The sequence below is a fragment of the Ipomoea nil genome, unplaced genomic scaffold (assembly GCF_001879475.1).
Source record: "Ipomoea nil cultivar Tokyo-kokei standard unplaced genomic scaffold, Asagao_1.1 scaffold2845, whole genome shotgun sequence".
NCBI lineage: Eukaryota > Viridiplantae > Streptophyta > Magnoliopsida > Solanales > Convolvulaceae > Ipomoea > Ipomoea nil.
Window position 1 is genome coordinate 5,076,237 of NW_017619273.1, and position 19,927 is coordinate 5,096,163.

Consider the following 19,927-nt stretch of genomic DNA (forward strand, 5'->3'; position numbering starts at 1 on the left):
AGTTTCACGTCAAGTTATCTTTTATCTGATGTATTCTCATTCAGTTGTAACTGATCAATCAATTCAAACTCTCATCCCCACATCATTTACAAAGGGGAGCACGTGGCTCCCCTTTGCTTCTTTTTTTTTTTTTTTTTGTAATTTTATTTTGTATATATTATTATTATTATTATTATTATTATTATTATTATTGTTATTATTATTATTATTATATTGATAATATTATATTTTATTATATTATTGTAATTTTATTTTATTATTACATTTTATTAAATTATTACATAATAATAATAATAATAATAATAATAAACAAAATCCTGCAACTGCTACTGCTACTGCTACTGCTACTACTACTGCTACTTAGGGCTGTTAACGAACCGAACATAAACGAACGGAGGTTGTTCGTGTTCGTTTGTTAAGGAATTTGGAGTGTTCGTGTTCGTGTTCGTTTGTTAAGGTTTTTGAAAATCCTGTTTGTGTTCGTTTGTTAAGCGTTCGTTAGTGTTTGTTAACGTTCGCGAACATGTTCGTTAACGTTAACGAACATGTTCGCGAACGTGTTTGTTAACGTTCGTGAACACGTTCGCAAACGTGTTCGTTAACGTTAACAAACACGTTCACAAACATGTTCTTTAACAAGCACGTTCACGAACATATTCATTTACGTTCATGAATACTTAATAAACAAACACTTGCACATGTTCATGATCACAATTTGTTCGTGAACAATAAATAATATACGTTCACGAACAATAATCAAACAAACAACACAACTACAAAACTAATATAATATAATATAATATATGTTTGTGAACATGTTCGCGAACATTATTAAACGAACACAAACGAGCTTGTTCACGAACATTATTAAACGAACATAAACGAGCTTGTTCACAAACATTAGTAAACGAACACAAACGAACTTGTTCACGATCTCTTAGCAAACGAGCTTACAACTGTTCAAGCTCTGTTCGTTTATTAACCGAGCTCTAAATTTTGTTTGTTAATGTTCATTTACCTTAACAAACGAACATAAACGAACGCTTACCGAACACGAACACGAGTAGTTTGCCGAAAGCTCTGTTCGCTAACACCCCTACTGCTACTACTACTACTACTGCTGCTACTGCTACTGCTGCTACTGTTACTGCTATTGCTGCTACTACTGCTACTACTGCTACTACTGCTGCTACTACTGCTACTGCTACTGCTACTGCTACTATTATTATTATCACCTTACCACCTTATTATTATTATTATTATTATTATTATTATTATTATTATTATTATTATTATTAGAAAAAAATTATGGTATTAGTCTTAAAGATTTTGATTTTGGTAGGGTCTCATTTTTTTTTTTGAATGAAACAAAATGTGTAAATAATGAGTAAAAATAGAGTAGAATTCGAGAGAATGTGTAGTATTACGATATTACCTCATTCAAATAATGTATGACGTCACTTACCACCATTGAAATGTATTGTGAAAGTCAATGCATATATTTGTTTGTATTCTCATATTATATATATTTTCAATTTTATTTTTTTATTTGTTTTGAACTTCAGTTCAAAAATTTTAAAACTAACCCATTACCCATGGCAAATCGGAGCTATTGTCGGAATGTTGACGGCTTACGATCGGAGGGGCTAAATCAATTAAAAACAGTTATTTTCGGGGACTAAATCAATGATTACGCGATTAAGGGATTACATTGATATTTCGCTAACAATTGAGGGACCAAATCGTTGATTAACCCTATTTCTAAATATAATTATGTTATTAGTTGTTATTCATATTGTTAGAATTATAATATAATAGTATTTGTCCCGTGCGATGCACGGAAAATATGTTATAAAAATATACTCTATATGAGGTTTATTCATATATAAAATTTTTATTATTTAATAATTATTATGTGTGAATTCCTATAATAAAATTATGAACATAAATATATTTACAATTAAAATAATATTTAAGGTGGGTGATTACTACAAATCTTAAACTATATTAAAAATTTAGTACATAGTATTTAATATATATGAAATACAATTACCGATAAATTGATTTAATTATGTAAATTTATCTATAAATTTTTCGAAATATGTACACTATTAGCTAGGGACTACAATAAGCATACGTTAATTTTAATTTTGTATGATTTGAAAATTGCATTATTACGTTACACTATACATTTTAATATCTTTTTATTTTTTTAATTTTTATTTAAATTTATAATAATATAATTTATTCTGTGTGTATATAACGTTGGATTACACACACACACACACACAAAAAAAAAAAAATTAAGAAGGCAAAGAGGAAGAGACATATTGAAAGTAGGATTAACTATGATAGTTGGTGTGGTGGTTTAGCAGCTCGTTCCTTAAGCATGAGGTTGAGGATTCAATCCCCACTCATGTGAATGGAGCAAACCATTTTCCAGTCCCCTACCTCAGTACGGCAAATGTTTATTTTATTATAATCCACTTACATAGTAATATATTTTGTCTTTGTCGAGATTTGATTGATTTATTTATTATTATTTTTTCACTGGATCTTCTGTTTAAAAAATATTAATAAATAAATAAATTAGGGGTAGACAAAGACAAAACAATTTTGATTATAATTACTTTACAATATATTACTATGTAGGTGGATTATAATTTACAAACTTTACGAAACTTATTGTAAAACTTGATAGGGATAGAGGAAAAGTTGAGAAAATTACACTTTTGGTCCTATGACTATAGGGGAGGTGGTAATTTCAGTTCGTGACTTTTAAGACTAACAGATTTAGTCCTTTTAGTATGCTTTTTTTAGCAGATTTGGTCCTTCCGGCCAAATCACAGGCCAAAAGTCACCGGAAAAATGTAAATCATTTTTTATTATTTAACTATGAGGACAAATTGGTCATTTCCAAGTCATTTCTTCTTCTTTCTCTTCCTCTTCGGCTGGCCTTCGAAAATACCAGTGTCGTGGGGTATTCGTGAGCTCCGAATGCCATGAACTGCCAACCCAAATTAACAAATCACAGATATGATGATTGGGCCCATTAGATATGCGGGTCTCTTCCGAGAACCTGAAGCAGGCTGAGTCCATGGTGAAGAGCATCCTGGCCGAGTCCTCCGGCAACAAGAACCAATCCGATGCGGTGAAGACGTGTCTTGAGCTCTACGGGTACGTGGAGCGTCGTATGGAATCTGTGGGCGGTGCCCTGACGAGCGGCAAGATCAAAGACGCCCGGGTGTGGATGAGCGCCGTCCTCGTGTACCACTACGACTGCTGGTCGGCGCTCAAGTATCGGGAACAGATTACAAATGAACGGATTGGTCAGAATATGTGTCATTTTTCCAGGAAATTATCGGGTATAAATTCTAACCTGCCAACGAAGTTGATGTCCATGGTTTTGAGGAAAGTCTTGGCCATTTCAACAGACGATCCGACGACCACCAGGAAGGATCCAAACTGCAGCTGCATGATGGGGCCGTATTTCTGCGACAAATCATGGATGGAACGGTGAGGGAGGGTGCCAATGAGGTTCAAGTTTCCGATGATGGGCCATGGCTCAGGACCCGGGGGTAGATGAAGCTTTCTCCGGCGGAGATGTTTGGCAAGGAGGATAAGTGCAATGGTGGATAGTCATGCTACTGCATAGGTTGCAGGGCCCTCCATTCAATAAAGCTAAGATACTTTGTTTAGTGGGAGCAGATGAGATGATATGATGGTGAGCTTCTCTTCTTGAGTGAATGTTTAATTAAGGTGGGAAATGGGAAGCCGTTTTTCCCCCTTTTTCTCAGACTAAATGCGATGCTTTTACCCCCCAAAAAATTAATAAAGAAATAAAATTAAAATTCCGGCGAAAATTTACCGGCAAATTAGCCGGAAGGACTTAATGTGTAAATAAAAACATACTAAAAGGTCTAAATCTGTTAGTTTTAAAAATCACGAACTGAAATTACCACCTCCCCTATAGTCATAGGACCAAAAGTGTAATTTTCTCAGGAAAAGTTTGTATGTTTAGATAAAAGGAAAAAAAGTTGTAGACAGTTTAAAATTTTGAGATTTAATTGTAGATTTTAACTATTTATATTTGTAAGAAAAAAAAATCTATAGAAATTCAAATATGATACTCTTATAAACAAAAATGAAATAAATAAATGAGTTTTTCTCAAAATGGTCCTTCGACTATTCCCAAAATGGAATAAATGAGTTTTTCTCAAAATGGTCCTTCGATTATTCCCAAAATGGCCCCTCAACTATTTCTCAAGAGTATAATAGGTAATCGGACAAAAATACCCTTCATTTTAATACTTAGTAGACGGAATTTCTAATGGAGGACCAATTTGGGGGAGTTTTTAAAAGTCTAGGGACCACATTAGGTGCAATTAAAAGTCCAAAAGCAAAATTGAGAATGTGCGATAGTCGAGGGACCATTTTGGGAAAAAGCTCTAAATAAAATAAACATTTGTCAATTCAGTCACTTATTTGAGGATTATTTGAGGTCAGTAACTTAATTGTTGCTATTTTCCAAATAGTTATGTAAGCTCAGAATGTTATTCTTTCAATAAATTTAAAACAAAAAAATATGAATTTATCAAATATTAAACATTTCCAAAATAAACATCAACACAACATCATTCTTGGTGGGTTTGTGCGGATCATTTGTCCAAATAAATTCATGTGGCGAAACAATACTCTCAACATAGGAGCATATAGCAACACCATCATAATATTTTGATTCTTCCGAGACATAATTGTCGACTTTGTTATTTTTCACATCATAAACAAATATTTTGCAGGAACCATGGTCACCACGGCAAAACAACACTTTGGTATTGCATTTGGAAGAGTATAATGTAGCGACGGTTCTAGGATTAACAGTACTTTTGAATAATTCAAAGGAAGAGGTAGGGATATGACAAATTGACAAAACCACGATTCCTTCACTCCATATTCCTTCATAACCCACACTTTTAGTTTCTCTCCTCTTTCATCCCCCTCACTAGCCATGCAGAGACAATCGTCAATGATTCCCAGGCCAAGAATAAATAATATGTTGAGGTCTACATCAGGGGTGGGCAGCTCTTTGAATTCATCGCTCTCTGCCTCAAAATAAATGATCTTTTTGATTCATCGGTCTCGATATCGAACCAATTGCCCTCCAATGGATTGTGTCGTGAAAGTTAACCATGGCGTCACCTTGGTATGTCTTATAAGGAAATGGAACTTTTCGCCACTTTTTGCTCTTGAGACTGGCAACCATAACAGTGTCGTGATGGTGGCGACGGAATAACAGAACAGCCTTGTAATCTCCCGTGGACGAGACGTAACATAGCCCCGAGAAGACATCCATAGGGAAACGTGGATGCTCAAGAACTTTTGTGCAGCGGTTAGTGGAGGGATTCCACAACAAAATATGTTGTTCCACGGAGAAAAGCACCAGCCCGTTGCAAGAGCACCAAACACCAGTCCCCCAAGAATATAGGCCATGTAGCAGTGGAAACGTGTTAAGCCCCACCTGGAATAGGGTTTTAATGTGGAGACTACTATTGGTTATGGATGTAAAGGTTAAGCTGCTGTCGGACAACACCGCCGCCAGCACTCGCCGTTGTCCGCGGTAGGAGAGCTTGAAACCGGGGTCTTGGATTATGGAATGCCATTCTTTGCATACCCATTGGCATCGGATGAGAGCTTTTACCTTCAACTTCAAAAGTATGGGGCGAATGATATCAGTTGGTACGTACATGGATGTATGTATAGAGTGAATTGAGAGGAGAGGCTGCGGCGTATGAGATTTGTTTTATAGGTGGCAATACTAGGTTTTTGGTTCCTGGGGCGTATGAGATTTGTTTTATAGGTGGCAATACTAGGTTTTTGGTTCTTGGGGTTAGATTATGGATAAGTAATGGGCTAGGTTCCAGGATTTTTTGTGGACATCAGACACTGATCAAGAATGAGACCATATAATGTCAATTGTTATACCCTGCACTACGGCGCACATAGCATTGTGTACATTTTTTTTATACAATTATGTACATTTTTTTTATACAATTATGTACCTCCGAAACAGGAAATTTATGTGTATTATGTATTATGTTAGATTATGTGTATTATCTTTTAAAAAAAAAGTATGTGTATTTTGTTAGACAATTATGTACATTTTAGTATACAATTATGTACATTTTTAAACATGAGCAGTAAAGACGCGTAAAGTTGGCATTTTTTTTTGCATATACGCATCATGAGCAGTAATGACGCGCTGACGCGTATTGTCATTTAAGTAAAGACGCAAATGAATTATTTTGTACTAGTGCCTAGAGCGGGAGTCGTAACATAGCCCTACAAGGGTGCCCGAGTTTAAATCATCTCAACATGACGCCTCGAGCACTTTTGTTGAAAACTTGGTGGACGAGTTTCACAAAAAAAATAATAATAATAATAAATAAATAAATAAAAATCTCTCTCAGCCGAATCAATCAGGAGCAGATCCAGAAATTTTTTTTGACCACTTTACTTTTCCTACATTAAGGGCATAATGTACCATATCTTACCTAGCATGCCTTTTGATTACTTGTATATGTATACTAGTTACCACACGCTCCTTGCGTGAATAGTCTAATACACAATGTGTATTTTTAAATTAGTGTTTTATAATTTATCAAAGTATCATTCGGTATCCTGGCGTATATCAACGCAAGGTTATCAAAATTTTCATAAAAGTAAATATTTCAAGAATGCATAACTATGACCTGTGGCGGAAATGTTGAATTAAGTGGTGCAATAGAAATTTTAGAGGGAAGCACCCTCACTAGATAGTACCCAAACATAGTTTTTGCAACATAAAATCTTATTAATTGGCGGTATTCATGCTTCCTCTTGTTGTCATGTTCGCCATAAATAAATTCTTAATTTGATCTAATCCCTTGGTGTGCTTCACTACAATTTTAGTGCATTGGCGCAGTGCATCTTCTGATGTTAAAAAGAACCAAATCCTCCTCCAAAAAGATAATGACAATTGTCCAATGCGTGATTCTAATTAATTGATCAAAGTTCATGTTAAATTTTATATTGTATTTTTAATACACTCTAACATATTCATAATATATGTTTAACAGTTATGTCAATTTTGATTGAAATGAGGTTCGAACTTAAGACCTTTCTTATTATGAAAATCCATTAGTAAGCTAAGAATAATAAATAGTAACGAAATATTTTGTTTCTAAAATTTAAACTAAGAGAATGCAATAATATTTAGAAAAAGTAAATGATATGATAATGGGTAAAGTAGGAAAAATATAAAAAAAAAAAATACTAAAATCAAAATAATATGAACCATTAATTTCAACAAACAATTACACTAACATTTTTTAGTTCCGGTTAAGTCTAACTGAAATTGCACCGTGATACTTGAAAAATAAAAGCAATGTGTTTTTACTCGTTAATTAAGTTATGCACCAGTTTCGTTAATTAATTAGACTCGTTTAAGCAAGTGTAAATAATAACCGCAGAAATCATAAAGTAAATTAAAAACACAAAGAAATTGTTACGCAGTTCGGAGCTCCTTCTCCTACGTTTGCGGGGCAACCCTTGTCTGCCCAATCCACTATAGATGTTCAATTCACCAAAAGGAGTATTACAAGAGGTAAATGAAGATGGCATCCAGTCTTTACCACTACCACTCTTTCTAACACCTATCCAGGACTGACACACGAATACCCGAACAATCTTCACAAGATACTTCAGCAGTACCACGTACTGATCATAGATTAAATATTCTTAAGAATTAAATAATAAACCACATTAAAAAGAATAGCTTTGTAAATCAGTATATCTCTCGTAAATGATAATCTCAAAAATGGCAATGTCTTCTTTCGAACAACACCTTTTTATAGCCCATAATGAGCTTCCTTTGTGATCCTTGAATGTAGCCCTTTTCCTTGCTTTTCCTTGTTCGAATAAACCACAACCATGTTTTTTATTTCTTTGAAAGCTTCATCCGTAGACTTTATTCACCAAGGCATACCATCCACTTATTTTGTAATCACATGGTCCAAAAAATGAAATAATTCTAACAATAATAATTAAGTTCTTAATTAAAACTAATAAAGCTACAGCTAAATAAAATAGCCAATATTGTGTAATTTATTTTACACTTAAAATCTCCCCCTTTGCCATTTTATTTGGGAAAACTTGAGTATCAAATACTTTGGGCAAGAATCAATTTAATTTTATTTATAGCCCTTAGTATAGGTACTTAAACAAGACACAAAGGTATATAACCAAGATATAACACAACTTAAGTTCTTTTTGGACCATTTGTGAATAGTATACCTGATTAGAATTCTTCAAGCCTTGGATCACACACAGTAGAATTGAATTCATAGCATACCACATCATAAATCAACTTGTTCATGTGAGTAGCATAAACCGAAACATCCAAAGGAACCATTGACAAAAAATTCGAATATACTCCCCCTTACTCCAAAAACTCCTTTTTTTTGCCAAATAAATGACAAAGGAAGGTGAACATCATAATAGTGGATTAGTTTCAGCGTGCAGACGGGGTGCCCGAAACTGGGTCGTCATCAGCATCATCAGTATCAGCCCTCATAATTACTTGTTGGCTTACACCCCCGTATTTTATAATTTTATATCTAATCTTGCATCATATTGATCAATATCAAATATCATACACCAAGAAGATAAAGCCTTATAAGCAATCCCATCCAAAATATTCCTCATAAATAATCTCATCAAGTAGATAATCCAAGAAGAATCCAAATAAGGTGATGATTATAGAATGAGACCCCAGAGTTTATGATGAGCCAAATAAAACTATAACCAACCGAGATAATCCAAAATATGAGAAATTCCAGTAAGAGAATCCAATGCATCATATAGCCAAATAAAGGCTTTATATTTGGCGAGAGATTAATAATCATAAACTTCATAATCGGAGACTGATATAATAGCAAGAGATTTACCAAAAGAAGATTACCATAAGAGTAGTAGTACCAAAAAGAATACCATATGCAGCAGTCATAGTCAAGCCAATACCTAAATCATATTAACTACTACTCCCCCTTTCTTACTTACCCCTTTATTCCAACAAAAGCAACCAGAACATACCAAACAAAAATTCGAACAATTTTATCAAAGCAATTTTAACAAATAACATATACGCACAAGTCAAGTTGGAGCAGATTAAGTAGATAAAACATACCCAGTAACAAACGTATTCAAGCACAAATTCGTAGCAAATAACACAAAAAACACACAATTGGGTCACTCAAAAGGACAAATTGGTAAATAAGACAGTAAGCACATTCAAGTAAAGCACATTTACGCACAGATTCATATAAAGCAAAGTCAAGCACAGATTCATACCAGATAGCACGGTAAAACACACAAACAAAACAAGCACGGTTATGAAAAGCATATTCTACCAGGGATTCAAATAGATCAAAATCAGGCACAGATTCATATAAATCAACTTCAGGCAAGAATTCATAACAGTTTAGCACAATTAAGTACACAAGAAAACACAGATACGGTCATGACCGGACCAACAAAACACATTCACATATTGTGCAAATATTAAACAAAATGCATCAAATTTTCATTCAAATAACCATAGAGAATTCAAAAGATGCAACACAAGAAACACCAATAAAGTAACCTCAGTAAAAATAGTTTTAAAAGCACTCACAACAACACAAGTAGAACATTTAGTAACACATAAAAAATAGTCAAGAACAAAACGCAAAGGATCAATCTGCAATTTTGAGTAGTAGGTAATGAAAAGAACTAATTGCGAGAAAATTAAAAAAGATAAAATATAAGGAAAATCAATCATAGACACACTCCAAATAAAACATATATGCAGTGTGAGAGCATGTAGGAACTGAACCATTAATTCAAAAGGTAAATTCTCTTATCCTGAAACAGATTCTATCACAGATGCAGAATATTACACTGGCAAAGATGAAGAATTTCAAGATTTTGATGAATGCAAGGATATTGAAGTAGATGGCACCAAATTAGATAAAAGAACACATAAAAACTCAGCTTTAGATATAGGAAAATTTGCAGGTAATTCACAAGACACATTAGACAAAGACACCCTAAAAACATTCAAGGAATTAACAAAAGGAATTATAGAGTGATGAACCTGTAAACTTTATCAGCAACAATGATGGCAAAATTAATTTTGAAGATGGGTGATCTATTGTGGATGCGTGTTGGAATGTCAATGTCATCTCGATCGCTGTCTGATTCTGACTCTGGTTCAGGTGCTAGTTGATTAGATATGGGCGATGAGGTAGATGACTCAGGAACTGGTTCCGGAGTACCAGCGTCAGGGGATTTAGGGCGGTTAGCTTCAGGATCTGTCACTGAGTCAGGTTGAGTAACTTCGATAATCTCATGTGGTTGATCATCGATTACGACATTTGTGGAAACCATGATGGTTTTGATCACCTTATTGTATACTCTGTAGGCTCTGCTATTTGTTGAATAGCTGAGAAAGATTCCTTCGTCGCTTTTTGGTTCAAATTTTGAGACTGGATTCCTATCTTTCAATATAAAACATAGTGAGCCAAAAATGTGAAAATATGAAATGTTCGGCTTCTTACCTTTCCATAATTCGTATGGTGTTTGTGTTGTGACTGGACGAAGGTAGACTCGGTTGATGATGTGACATGCTGTGTTTACAGCCTCTGCCCAGAACTTCTGTGGTAATCCTTTGGCGTTTAATAAAACCCTTCCCATTTGCTGAGGAGTCTTTGGAGCTGAATACTCATGAGTGATTCCTGATGGGTTATAGAAGTCATCAAACAGCTTGTTTTCGAAATCTCTGTCGTGATCACTTCGGATTCGAACAATGGATTCATTTCTTTTTTTTTTTGGAGTTTTAATCCCAGTGTTTTGAATGCTTCAGGTGCTTCGGATTTTTCCCTGAGAAAGATTACCCACGAAAAACGTGAAAAGTCATCGACACATATCAGTATGTATTTCTTACCTCCGAAGCTTTTTGTTTGAGTTGGACCAACGAGATCCATGTGGATCAATTCTAGGCACCGACTTATGTTTATGGTATGTTGAGCTGGATGAGATTATTTGGTTTGCTTCCTAGCTTGACAGACACCGCAGATAGTTGACTCGACTTTCATCTTGGGTAAACCACGAACACCTTCTACTTTTACAAGTTTATCAAGGAGTCTATAACTTAGATGACCCTTTTTTTTTTTTTGATGCCATAGCTCGGCTTCATTCATGTTGGTCCTGCAACAGAAGATATGTTAGTTAGAATATAGCAATTGTCAGTTGACCTTTTACCTACCATAACACATTGATTTGTTTTGTCCATCACACTAGAGCTATTTTTAGTGAAGCATACGTTCCAGTTTTGGTCGCATAATTGACTTATGCTGATAAGATTAGCATGAAGACCACGAACAAGCAACACTTTGTCCAGTTTTGGCAAACTAGCTACATTCAGAGTGCCTACGCCAGTCACCTGACCTTTGACACCGTCACCAAAGGTAACTTCACCTTTACTGGTATTACGTTGTTAAAGAATTTGACATTTCCTGTCATGTGACGGGAACATCCGCTGTCAAAGTACAATTTCTCTTCTCTTCCTGCACTTTTAGAGTGAAACGAAATATAATCAGTCTTTTTAACCCAAATTTGTTTTGTGAACGGTTGTATGTTCTTGTGCCTGAACTTCTCGATCCTTTGATTCTTGTAGAAATAGTAGCATTTAGGTCTGGTATGACTGCATAACCTGCAATAGTGGCAAACGGGATTATATAGTTTATAATGTATCTTATTTGCGCTTACTGTACCATAGGAGCGTTTCATTGTGCTGGACTCAGGGATGTCTTCTGGATCAGGTCTAGATGCTTTGACAAATACTGTCTTATCTTTGGAGTTACTTCCAGTGAAGCCCAAACCAAATTTTGCAGAAGATTTCCTGCCGGAATTAAGAATCTTATCAAGTGTTGAAGTGGTATCCATCATTTGGATTTGTCGTTTGTAGGTGCTGAGCTCCTGTTTCAATGTCTGTACTTCTTGCTGGAGTTTTTCTTCTCGGTCGGCTGCCTCCTTCAGTAGTATATTGCCAGTTTGTACTTTGTTTTGTAGTTTTTCTTCTCGATCAGCTGCTTCTTTAAGTAAGACATTCCTATCAGCTACTTGAGTTTGATATACTTTATTGACATTGGTTACAATCTCTATCTCACTAGCTAGTTTGCAGTTCATTTTTCGTAAGGCTTCCCATTTGGGATACAACTTATTAAACTCAGCTTCAAAAGATAAAGTATTTAGTTCCACATCTTCTGTAGAGACATATTTACCACCTTCTGAGTCTTCAATGGGTTCTGAACAGCCAGTGACTCGTGCCGTAAATGCAACAAAGTTACCCGAGATTTCTTCGACATCCGATCCAGTTGTATCAACGTCAGGCTCGTCATCACTCCAGGTAATGGCTGACATAGATTTTTTGCGTCGAAGATAGGTAGCACACTCAGCTTGTACATGTCCAAAGCCCTCGCACTCATAACACTTGATTCCTTTATTGTTGGGTCTTTCTTTGGACTGTCCTGGACGTGAGACAGACTGTTTGAAGTTTGACGCCCCTGTCCTAGGCGCAGTTTTGGACGACGTTGCTCCCCTTTGTGAATTTCTGTTGTGTGTGTTTTTGGATACATGTTTTAAAATTTTGGAAAACTGTTTAGTCAGAAATACAACTGTATCATCACTAGTTTCATCAGAATCGGATACAACATTATTTTCTTCAGCGGAAAATGCAACATTTTTTTTGTTTTCTCGTATGATCAGTTAAGATTTCCATTTCATATGTTTTAAGATTTCCCATTAACTGAGTGACCGATTTATTCTCCCAGCCATCATGCTCTTGGATGGCTGTGACTTTCATTCGAAACCTGGGAGGCAGAGATCTCAGTATTTTCTTAACAAGCTTTGCTTGCGAGAATAGTTCACTAAGGACCATTGCGCGATTCGCCAGATCCTGTACGCGTGTGTGAAAGTCGATGACTGACTCATCCTCATTCATGCAAAGCTCTTCGAATTCTGACTGGACCAGTTGCAGTTTTGACTGTTTTACCGATGTCGTTCCTTCGTAAGTAGACTCAAGAGCCTCCCAAGTACCTTTAGCTGAAGGAATACCTGCAACAATTGAGAACTGGCTTTCATGCATAAGAGAATAAATTGTGTCTAAAGCCTTATCATTGTTTCCAGCGTTGGTTATTTCTGTTTGAGTCCACTCAGTCTATTTCCCTATCTGTAATCCTAAACTGATTGATCATTGAATAACGTAGTCCTAATCTCTAGTTGGTCTCTTTTTCCCATGGCTGCCGATAGCTCTGCCGGTGTGTCTTCCGAGCGGACTGTCTCTGATGTGGTCGTTCCTTCCCTACCCAATTCGCTTTCTACTGCTCACCATTTTGTGAGTATCAAACTCACGAATCGTAACTTTCTTTTCTGGCGGACACAACTTATACCGTTTCTCCGGGGTCAAAATTTGTTGGGATACGCTAACGGTTCCGGGTCTGCTAACTCTAATTGAACACATTTTTTATATGATTATCTAATATATTCTTTATGCACATGTCATTCCATAAATCCAAATGTCATTTTATAAGTCCAAGACCATTTTTTATGGAGATAATTCAAATGTATTTTTTTTCTTTTAAAAGTCCTAAGTTTAGACATCCAGAAAAAAACATGAAAGACCCATACGATATATACATTTATATATATTTAAATTTTTATTTATGGCTTAAATGATTTTTTTTATTCTGAAGTCCAATAATTGACCCACGGCCCGCAACATTTGCTTTCTTCATCCCTTCTCGCTTCTGTAATTTCTTTGAAGCATTTGAGAGGGAGAAAAATTATATGTAGAGGCTTGCATTAATTGCACTGTTTCACATATCGAATAGGCTTTCATCAAAAATTTAACTAATATTGTAATCTCAAGAACCACCATAAATAACAAAAGCATATCAAATAGACTTTCATTATAAAGCCAGAGATTTAATTAATATTGCATCGTTTCATATTTTCTATTAATCGGGAATCGGAATCCTTAATCCTAATATCATAACATTTAATAACTCCATTAATTCAATAAATGTAATCCTTTGTTATGGGCGAGAAAAAAATAGCTATTTTATTTTTCAAATGTTGTGTGTGTGTGTTTTTTTTTTTTATATAGTAAAAGATGTTGTGGCTATTTTATATTTATAGCTAATAATAATAATATTGTTGGTAATTAATTATAACATTAATTACTTCCCAAACCATATAGCTTTATTATATGTAAGATTTTTTGGCCGGGGTTGGGAGTGGAGGTGGGGGATTGAATAGGGACAAATAATATCGTACACTTGATTAAGAATGTGTTGATAATAACTGAACTTGTGACTATCATATATGAGAGTCATACTTCACACACTCGATCACCCATTTTGAGATGATACATGTTCATTTTTAATATACTAATGCAAGTTCATTGTTTGTGTAGTATATGTTTAGTTTTAATAAGTTCATTATATTTTGATATAAGTTCATTTTTAATATTCTAATGACCTTGTGGTTTAGTGGTATGAATTGACTTTCCTAAATAGGGATCATGGGTTTGAACTATAGGTTACAAATATTACATTGTAATAGTATTAGTAGTACTAAAAAATGTTTATTTTTAATATAGTGCAAATTAACCTGTAACATATTAAAAATTAATCTATAAAATACTAAAAATGAATCTAAATCAACTATTAGGTGTCCATTGCATTGATTTAAAGGGAATGGAGAACCCAAATAACAAACAAAATCAGCTACTACGAGAACATACCCTTAGCCAACTAAGTAATCGTCGGACAAGATTGACTGAATCCCCCGTTAATATATATATATATATATATATATATATATATATATATATATATATAGCATTAGGTCAGATCATCCATTTATATGAGATTGTGAAATCAAATCATAGTTATCCATCTAAAAAAAAAAAGTAATGGTATTACCATTTTTTCCATTTATTTAAGATTGAATTAATTGATATAGTAATTAAATTGGGTTTTTAATTATATTATAAACGATGGCAAATCTTTTCCATGTTTATAGGAGCTTTATTCATGGTAGGAATGCAACCAACAATGTTGTATTTCTAAATGCACACGCAAGGTTGTACAGTTGTGCACGCACCTCCCCAACCAAACACGTAATTACGCACACCCCTTTTATGCACACACCCCCATACTAACTTGCACACTTCATAACTCACCCATTTCTATGGCTTCACAGCCTCAGGTTGCATTATTACACAATACTATAGTTTCTATTGCACACACTTATGGATGAATATGCACAGTATTCAATATTATATTCTTACACAACATCGGGACTCTCTATATATAAAATGCACACACTTATTTACGTTTTTACACACACTACGGGTAGGTCATATGTATATTAAAAATGTATATAATTAGAAATGTTTTACTTCGTAAAAAAAAAACAAAAAAACATTGCACACACTGTTATACAAAAATGCATGATAGGTACTAAGCACACACGGTAGATAGGGTCGTATGGCTTCACCGCCTTAGTCGGCATTATTACATACTACTATGGCTACTATTACACACCCTCTTGGGCGAATATGCACAATACTCAGTATTATTCCACAACATTGGGGACGCTCAGTAAAATGCACACACCTGTTTGCGCTTTTGCATACACCTGTTTGCGCTTTTGCACACACTAAGGGTAGGTCATATGCATACTAAAAACATATATAATTAGGAATGTTTTACTTTGTAAAAAACGTTGCACACACTGTTATACAAAAATGCATGATAGTAAGGACACATTGTAGATAGTGTCGTATGACTTCACATTCTTAAACAGCATTATTACACACTACTATGATTTCTATTTCACACACTCATGAACTAATATGCATAGTACTTAGTATTATTTCACAACATTGGGGACGCACAGTAAAATGCACACACCATTTTGCGTGTTTGCACACATTTAGGGTATGTCATATGCATACTAAAAAACGTACATAATTAGGGGGTGAGCACACATGATAAGCACACACTATTGCTCACGATATTATTCCTGCGTTTAATTTTTTTTAGTTTTGATTCGTACCATTGATAGAATCCCTCTAAATAAGTACAATATTGTATTTCAATTATAATACAATTCAAATATAAAACTAAAATTACTGTCACCCCTATATATTAAATATATCTTAATATAAATGGATCTTTAAATTCAATCCTTATCATTAATTAAAATTAATTGGATAATTGATATGAGATCCCATGATCTCATCTACAAAGGTGGTCACAAGATCCAACATATATATATATATATATATATATATATATATATATATATATATATATATATATATATATATATATATATATATATATATATATATATATAGTTGAGTTCAAATGAGGACAAGTATATTATAGAGGACTGTGAGGACATATGTAGTGTGTGTCATTAGCCTGTATGTCGTGTGCATGGCTGAATGTAGTCGTGTGCCACAGTTTGTATGTCGCGTGCATAGATTTGTTAATTAATAGAGTTTGAATTCGAAACTTGATGTTGTGTGTGCCATTATGTATAAATTGTGTGTCTGTTATTAATTTGTTGTGCGCCCATTATTTGTCCGCACAGTCCTCTATATAGTGTTGTCCTCATTTGAACTCAACCCTATGGTGCGGATGGAGCGCCCGTGTGCGAATATGCGAATGCCTGATATTCGTCCTCGTGTTCAGATCTAATGGATGAGAAATATTGATTTTTTAAAAAAAAATGCGGTGGTATTTTCATAAATAATTGAACATCGAAGTGCAAGTAAAATGTATTACAAGTGCATGTAAAATGTATTATATGTGCAAGTAAAATTTACACTGAGCATCAATATTAAGTACACCTATAGTTATAAGTAGTTGCACCTATGGTTATAAGTAGTTGCACCTAGGTGCATGAATGCTTACAGGTGGTTTTAACGGGTACTACTACTCGTTGAACTCCCCAGAAGAACAAGAACGATGCCAAACAGAACGAACTCTGATCAATGAATGTTAACAAGGTAAAAATTACTACTACTCGCTGAACTCCCCAGAAGAACAAAAACGATGCCAAACAGAACGAACTCTGATCAATGAATGTTAACAAGGTAAAAATTACATACACTTGCAGGCGAAAGTTGGTGCACTTGTAGGTGAAAGTAGGTACACCCAATAAATGAATACAGGCAAAAACTACATGCACTTACAGGCAAAAGTAGGTACACTGTAGGTGAAAGTAGGTGCACCCGATCAATGAATGTTGACACGTGACACACGCTAATTGGTTTGCATTTCTCTCCTTGGCACCTATTCGCACCTGAACCCGACCCTATATATATATATATATATATATATATATATATATATATATATATATATATAGATTTAGGTTCTCGTGCGGGTGAGGGCTTCAGGTGCGGTTGTGCGGTTTAATTTGAGCCATCCATCTCGCTTTAATCAACGTCCAGGATTATCAAAGTTTTTTAAAAAAAAAAAACACGGTGGCAATTTTGTAATTTTTGCATCTAGGTCAAAATTAAGGTGAGCGGATCAGTGATTAATGTGCGTGAGTTTTGTGCTTAATATAATGTGCGTGTGTTTTGTGCTTAATGTGCGTGAGGTTTGTGCTTAATGTGCGTGGGGATGTGCTTAACGTGAATAGTTGTTAAAAGTTAAAGTCTGTGAGTGAATACTTAAAGTGCGTGAGTTTTGTGCTTAATGTGCGTGATGTTTGTGCTTAATGTGCGTGGATTTTGTACTTAATGTGCGTGAGTTTTGTACTTGGTTGTTGAAACTTAAAGTCTATGAGTTAATATTTAAAGTGCGTGGGTTTTGTACTTAATGTGCGTGAGGTTGTGCTTAATGTGTGTGGGTTTTATACTTAAAGTGCGTAAGTTTGTGATTAAGATTTAACACCTAAGGTGCACCAAGCCTCCGACTTGCCCTGGGCTTTGGCAAAACCCTCCAGCAAAGCTGAGCTACTCCTAAGCAAGATAAAAGGAGAAATCCAAATTCAAAGTATAGAGTTGATGAGTTGAATGAGTCTCCTCCTCACCTTCCTGGTATTCGCACACTGGGTTTTGGCAAGCGTTTTTTTTTTTTTTTTTTTTTTTTTAATTTTCATTGATTTGAGTCGTTGATTTAAATTTGATCAACTGTTCAGATTTAACCGCACAACCACACGGGAAATTATACCCGCACCTGAACCCTTCCCTATATATATATATATATATATATATATATATATATATATATATATATATATATATATATATATATATATATATAAACTTAAATATACAACCCAGATGATATGAAGCAGGTGCGTTATCTTATGACTTAATTTAATATAACTATAATTAAGGTTTTTGTTTGCTAGAATCCCAACCTCACCAGTGACAACCTGGTTCCTCGAAGCTAGCTACCTGCACATGTAGCATTTGCTTGACAACCCCCTTCTATATGAACACTAATCCCCTTCACACTTTCCCATATATCACAATCAACAAATATACAATGGAAAAACTTAGCTTCTCCTCCTTCTTCCTCCTCGTCCTCCTCTCCATTTTCTCCCTCATCGCCGCCGGCAGCGCCCGGCCAGTTCAGAGATGGCCTTACTCTCGCGCCAGAACGTACGTCGAATCTCAGTGTCGGCGCACACTATACCCGAAACTGTGCGTTTCGGGTCTCGCCGGTAACGTGAACCCCACATCGCAATCGCCACAGGAGCTAGCGCAAGTGGCGCTAAAGGTGAGTCTGGTTAGGGCACGCTACGCGAGCGCCTACATGGCCAAAGTAAGCAGAGATCTGAAGCCCAAGGAATACCGGGCCGCCGTTCGCGATTGCATAAATCAAATCGAAGGCGGCGCTTCGCAGCTGGCCAGGGCGGTGAAGGAGCTCCGACGGCTAAAAAACTTTGACGGCGAAAACGCTTTCGTTTGGCATCAGAGCAACGTCCAGACATGGCTGAGCACAATGGAAACCAACGCCTTCGCTTGTATGGATGGAATCTCAGGGTACAGAATGGGCGGTAGGGTTAGGAGAGTTATTCAAGCGAAGGTTCTTAACGTTGCAGAATCCACCAGTATCGCCCTCGCCATGTTTAACCACTTCGCTGCTACACAAAGAGCCTCGTTCTCCAAGAACAAACCCTAATTAGTTACATTTCAATTCATTATTTGTTGTTTGAAAATCACCAGGAATTTACTTTGTGTTCAATCTTTTTTTTGTTTTTTTTTTGTTTTTTTTTTGTTTTTTGTTTTTTTTTTTTATGTTATGTATGCTTAAGACACATATGTAACGTTCAAGTATATGCAATATGTGAATATCAAATTAATTTTGAATTAATTTAATTTAATAATGCAATTGTTGCGTACTGAAATTTAGTATGCAATAATGGAATGGAAGAAACCTTTGAGCAAGATTCTAGCTCAAATCCGTATTCGAGTTACAGTAACTACAAAAGGAAAAAATATATAACTAAAGAAAAATGAAGAATTCTTCAATATAATTGATTTCTGCATGCCTTTACATTACATAAAATACCCTAAAATAATGCAATTATAATAATGAAATGACTAATTATTCCTCTAATTACCAATTACACATAAATGCTAATTATTTTTCTAATTAAGGTCTTTCCAAAAGGTTGAATCACAACCCTAAGGACCTCCACACCCCGATCCGACAGAGCATTTGGGATGATGTAAATCATGGTAACTCAACTAAATATGAACCACAGAGGCCACGCTAGACCTTGGCTTAGTGTGTACAAGGAGCCCCATCAC

At 35.1% G+C, this 19,927-nt stretch overlaps 1 protein-coding gene across 1 annotated transcript; it reads left to right on the forward strand.

Annotated features, from left to right (window-relative positions):
* Positions 1-18,656: 18,656 nt before the first annotated feature.
* Positions 18,657-19,327, forward strand: LOC109160019 (21 kDa protein-like). The gene has a single exon (XM_019308129.1). It carries the CDS (start codon positions 18,657-18,659, stop codon positions 19,293-19,295), a length of 639 nt encoding a protein of 212 aa, XP_019163674.1. The 3' UTR covers positions 19,296-19,327.
* The last annotated feature ends 600 nt before the right edge of the window (positions 19,328-19,927 follow it).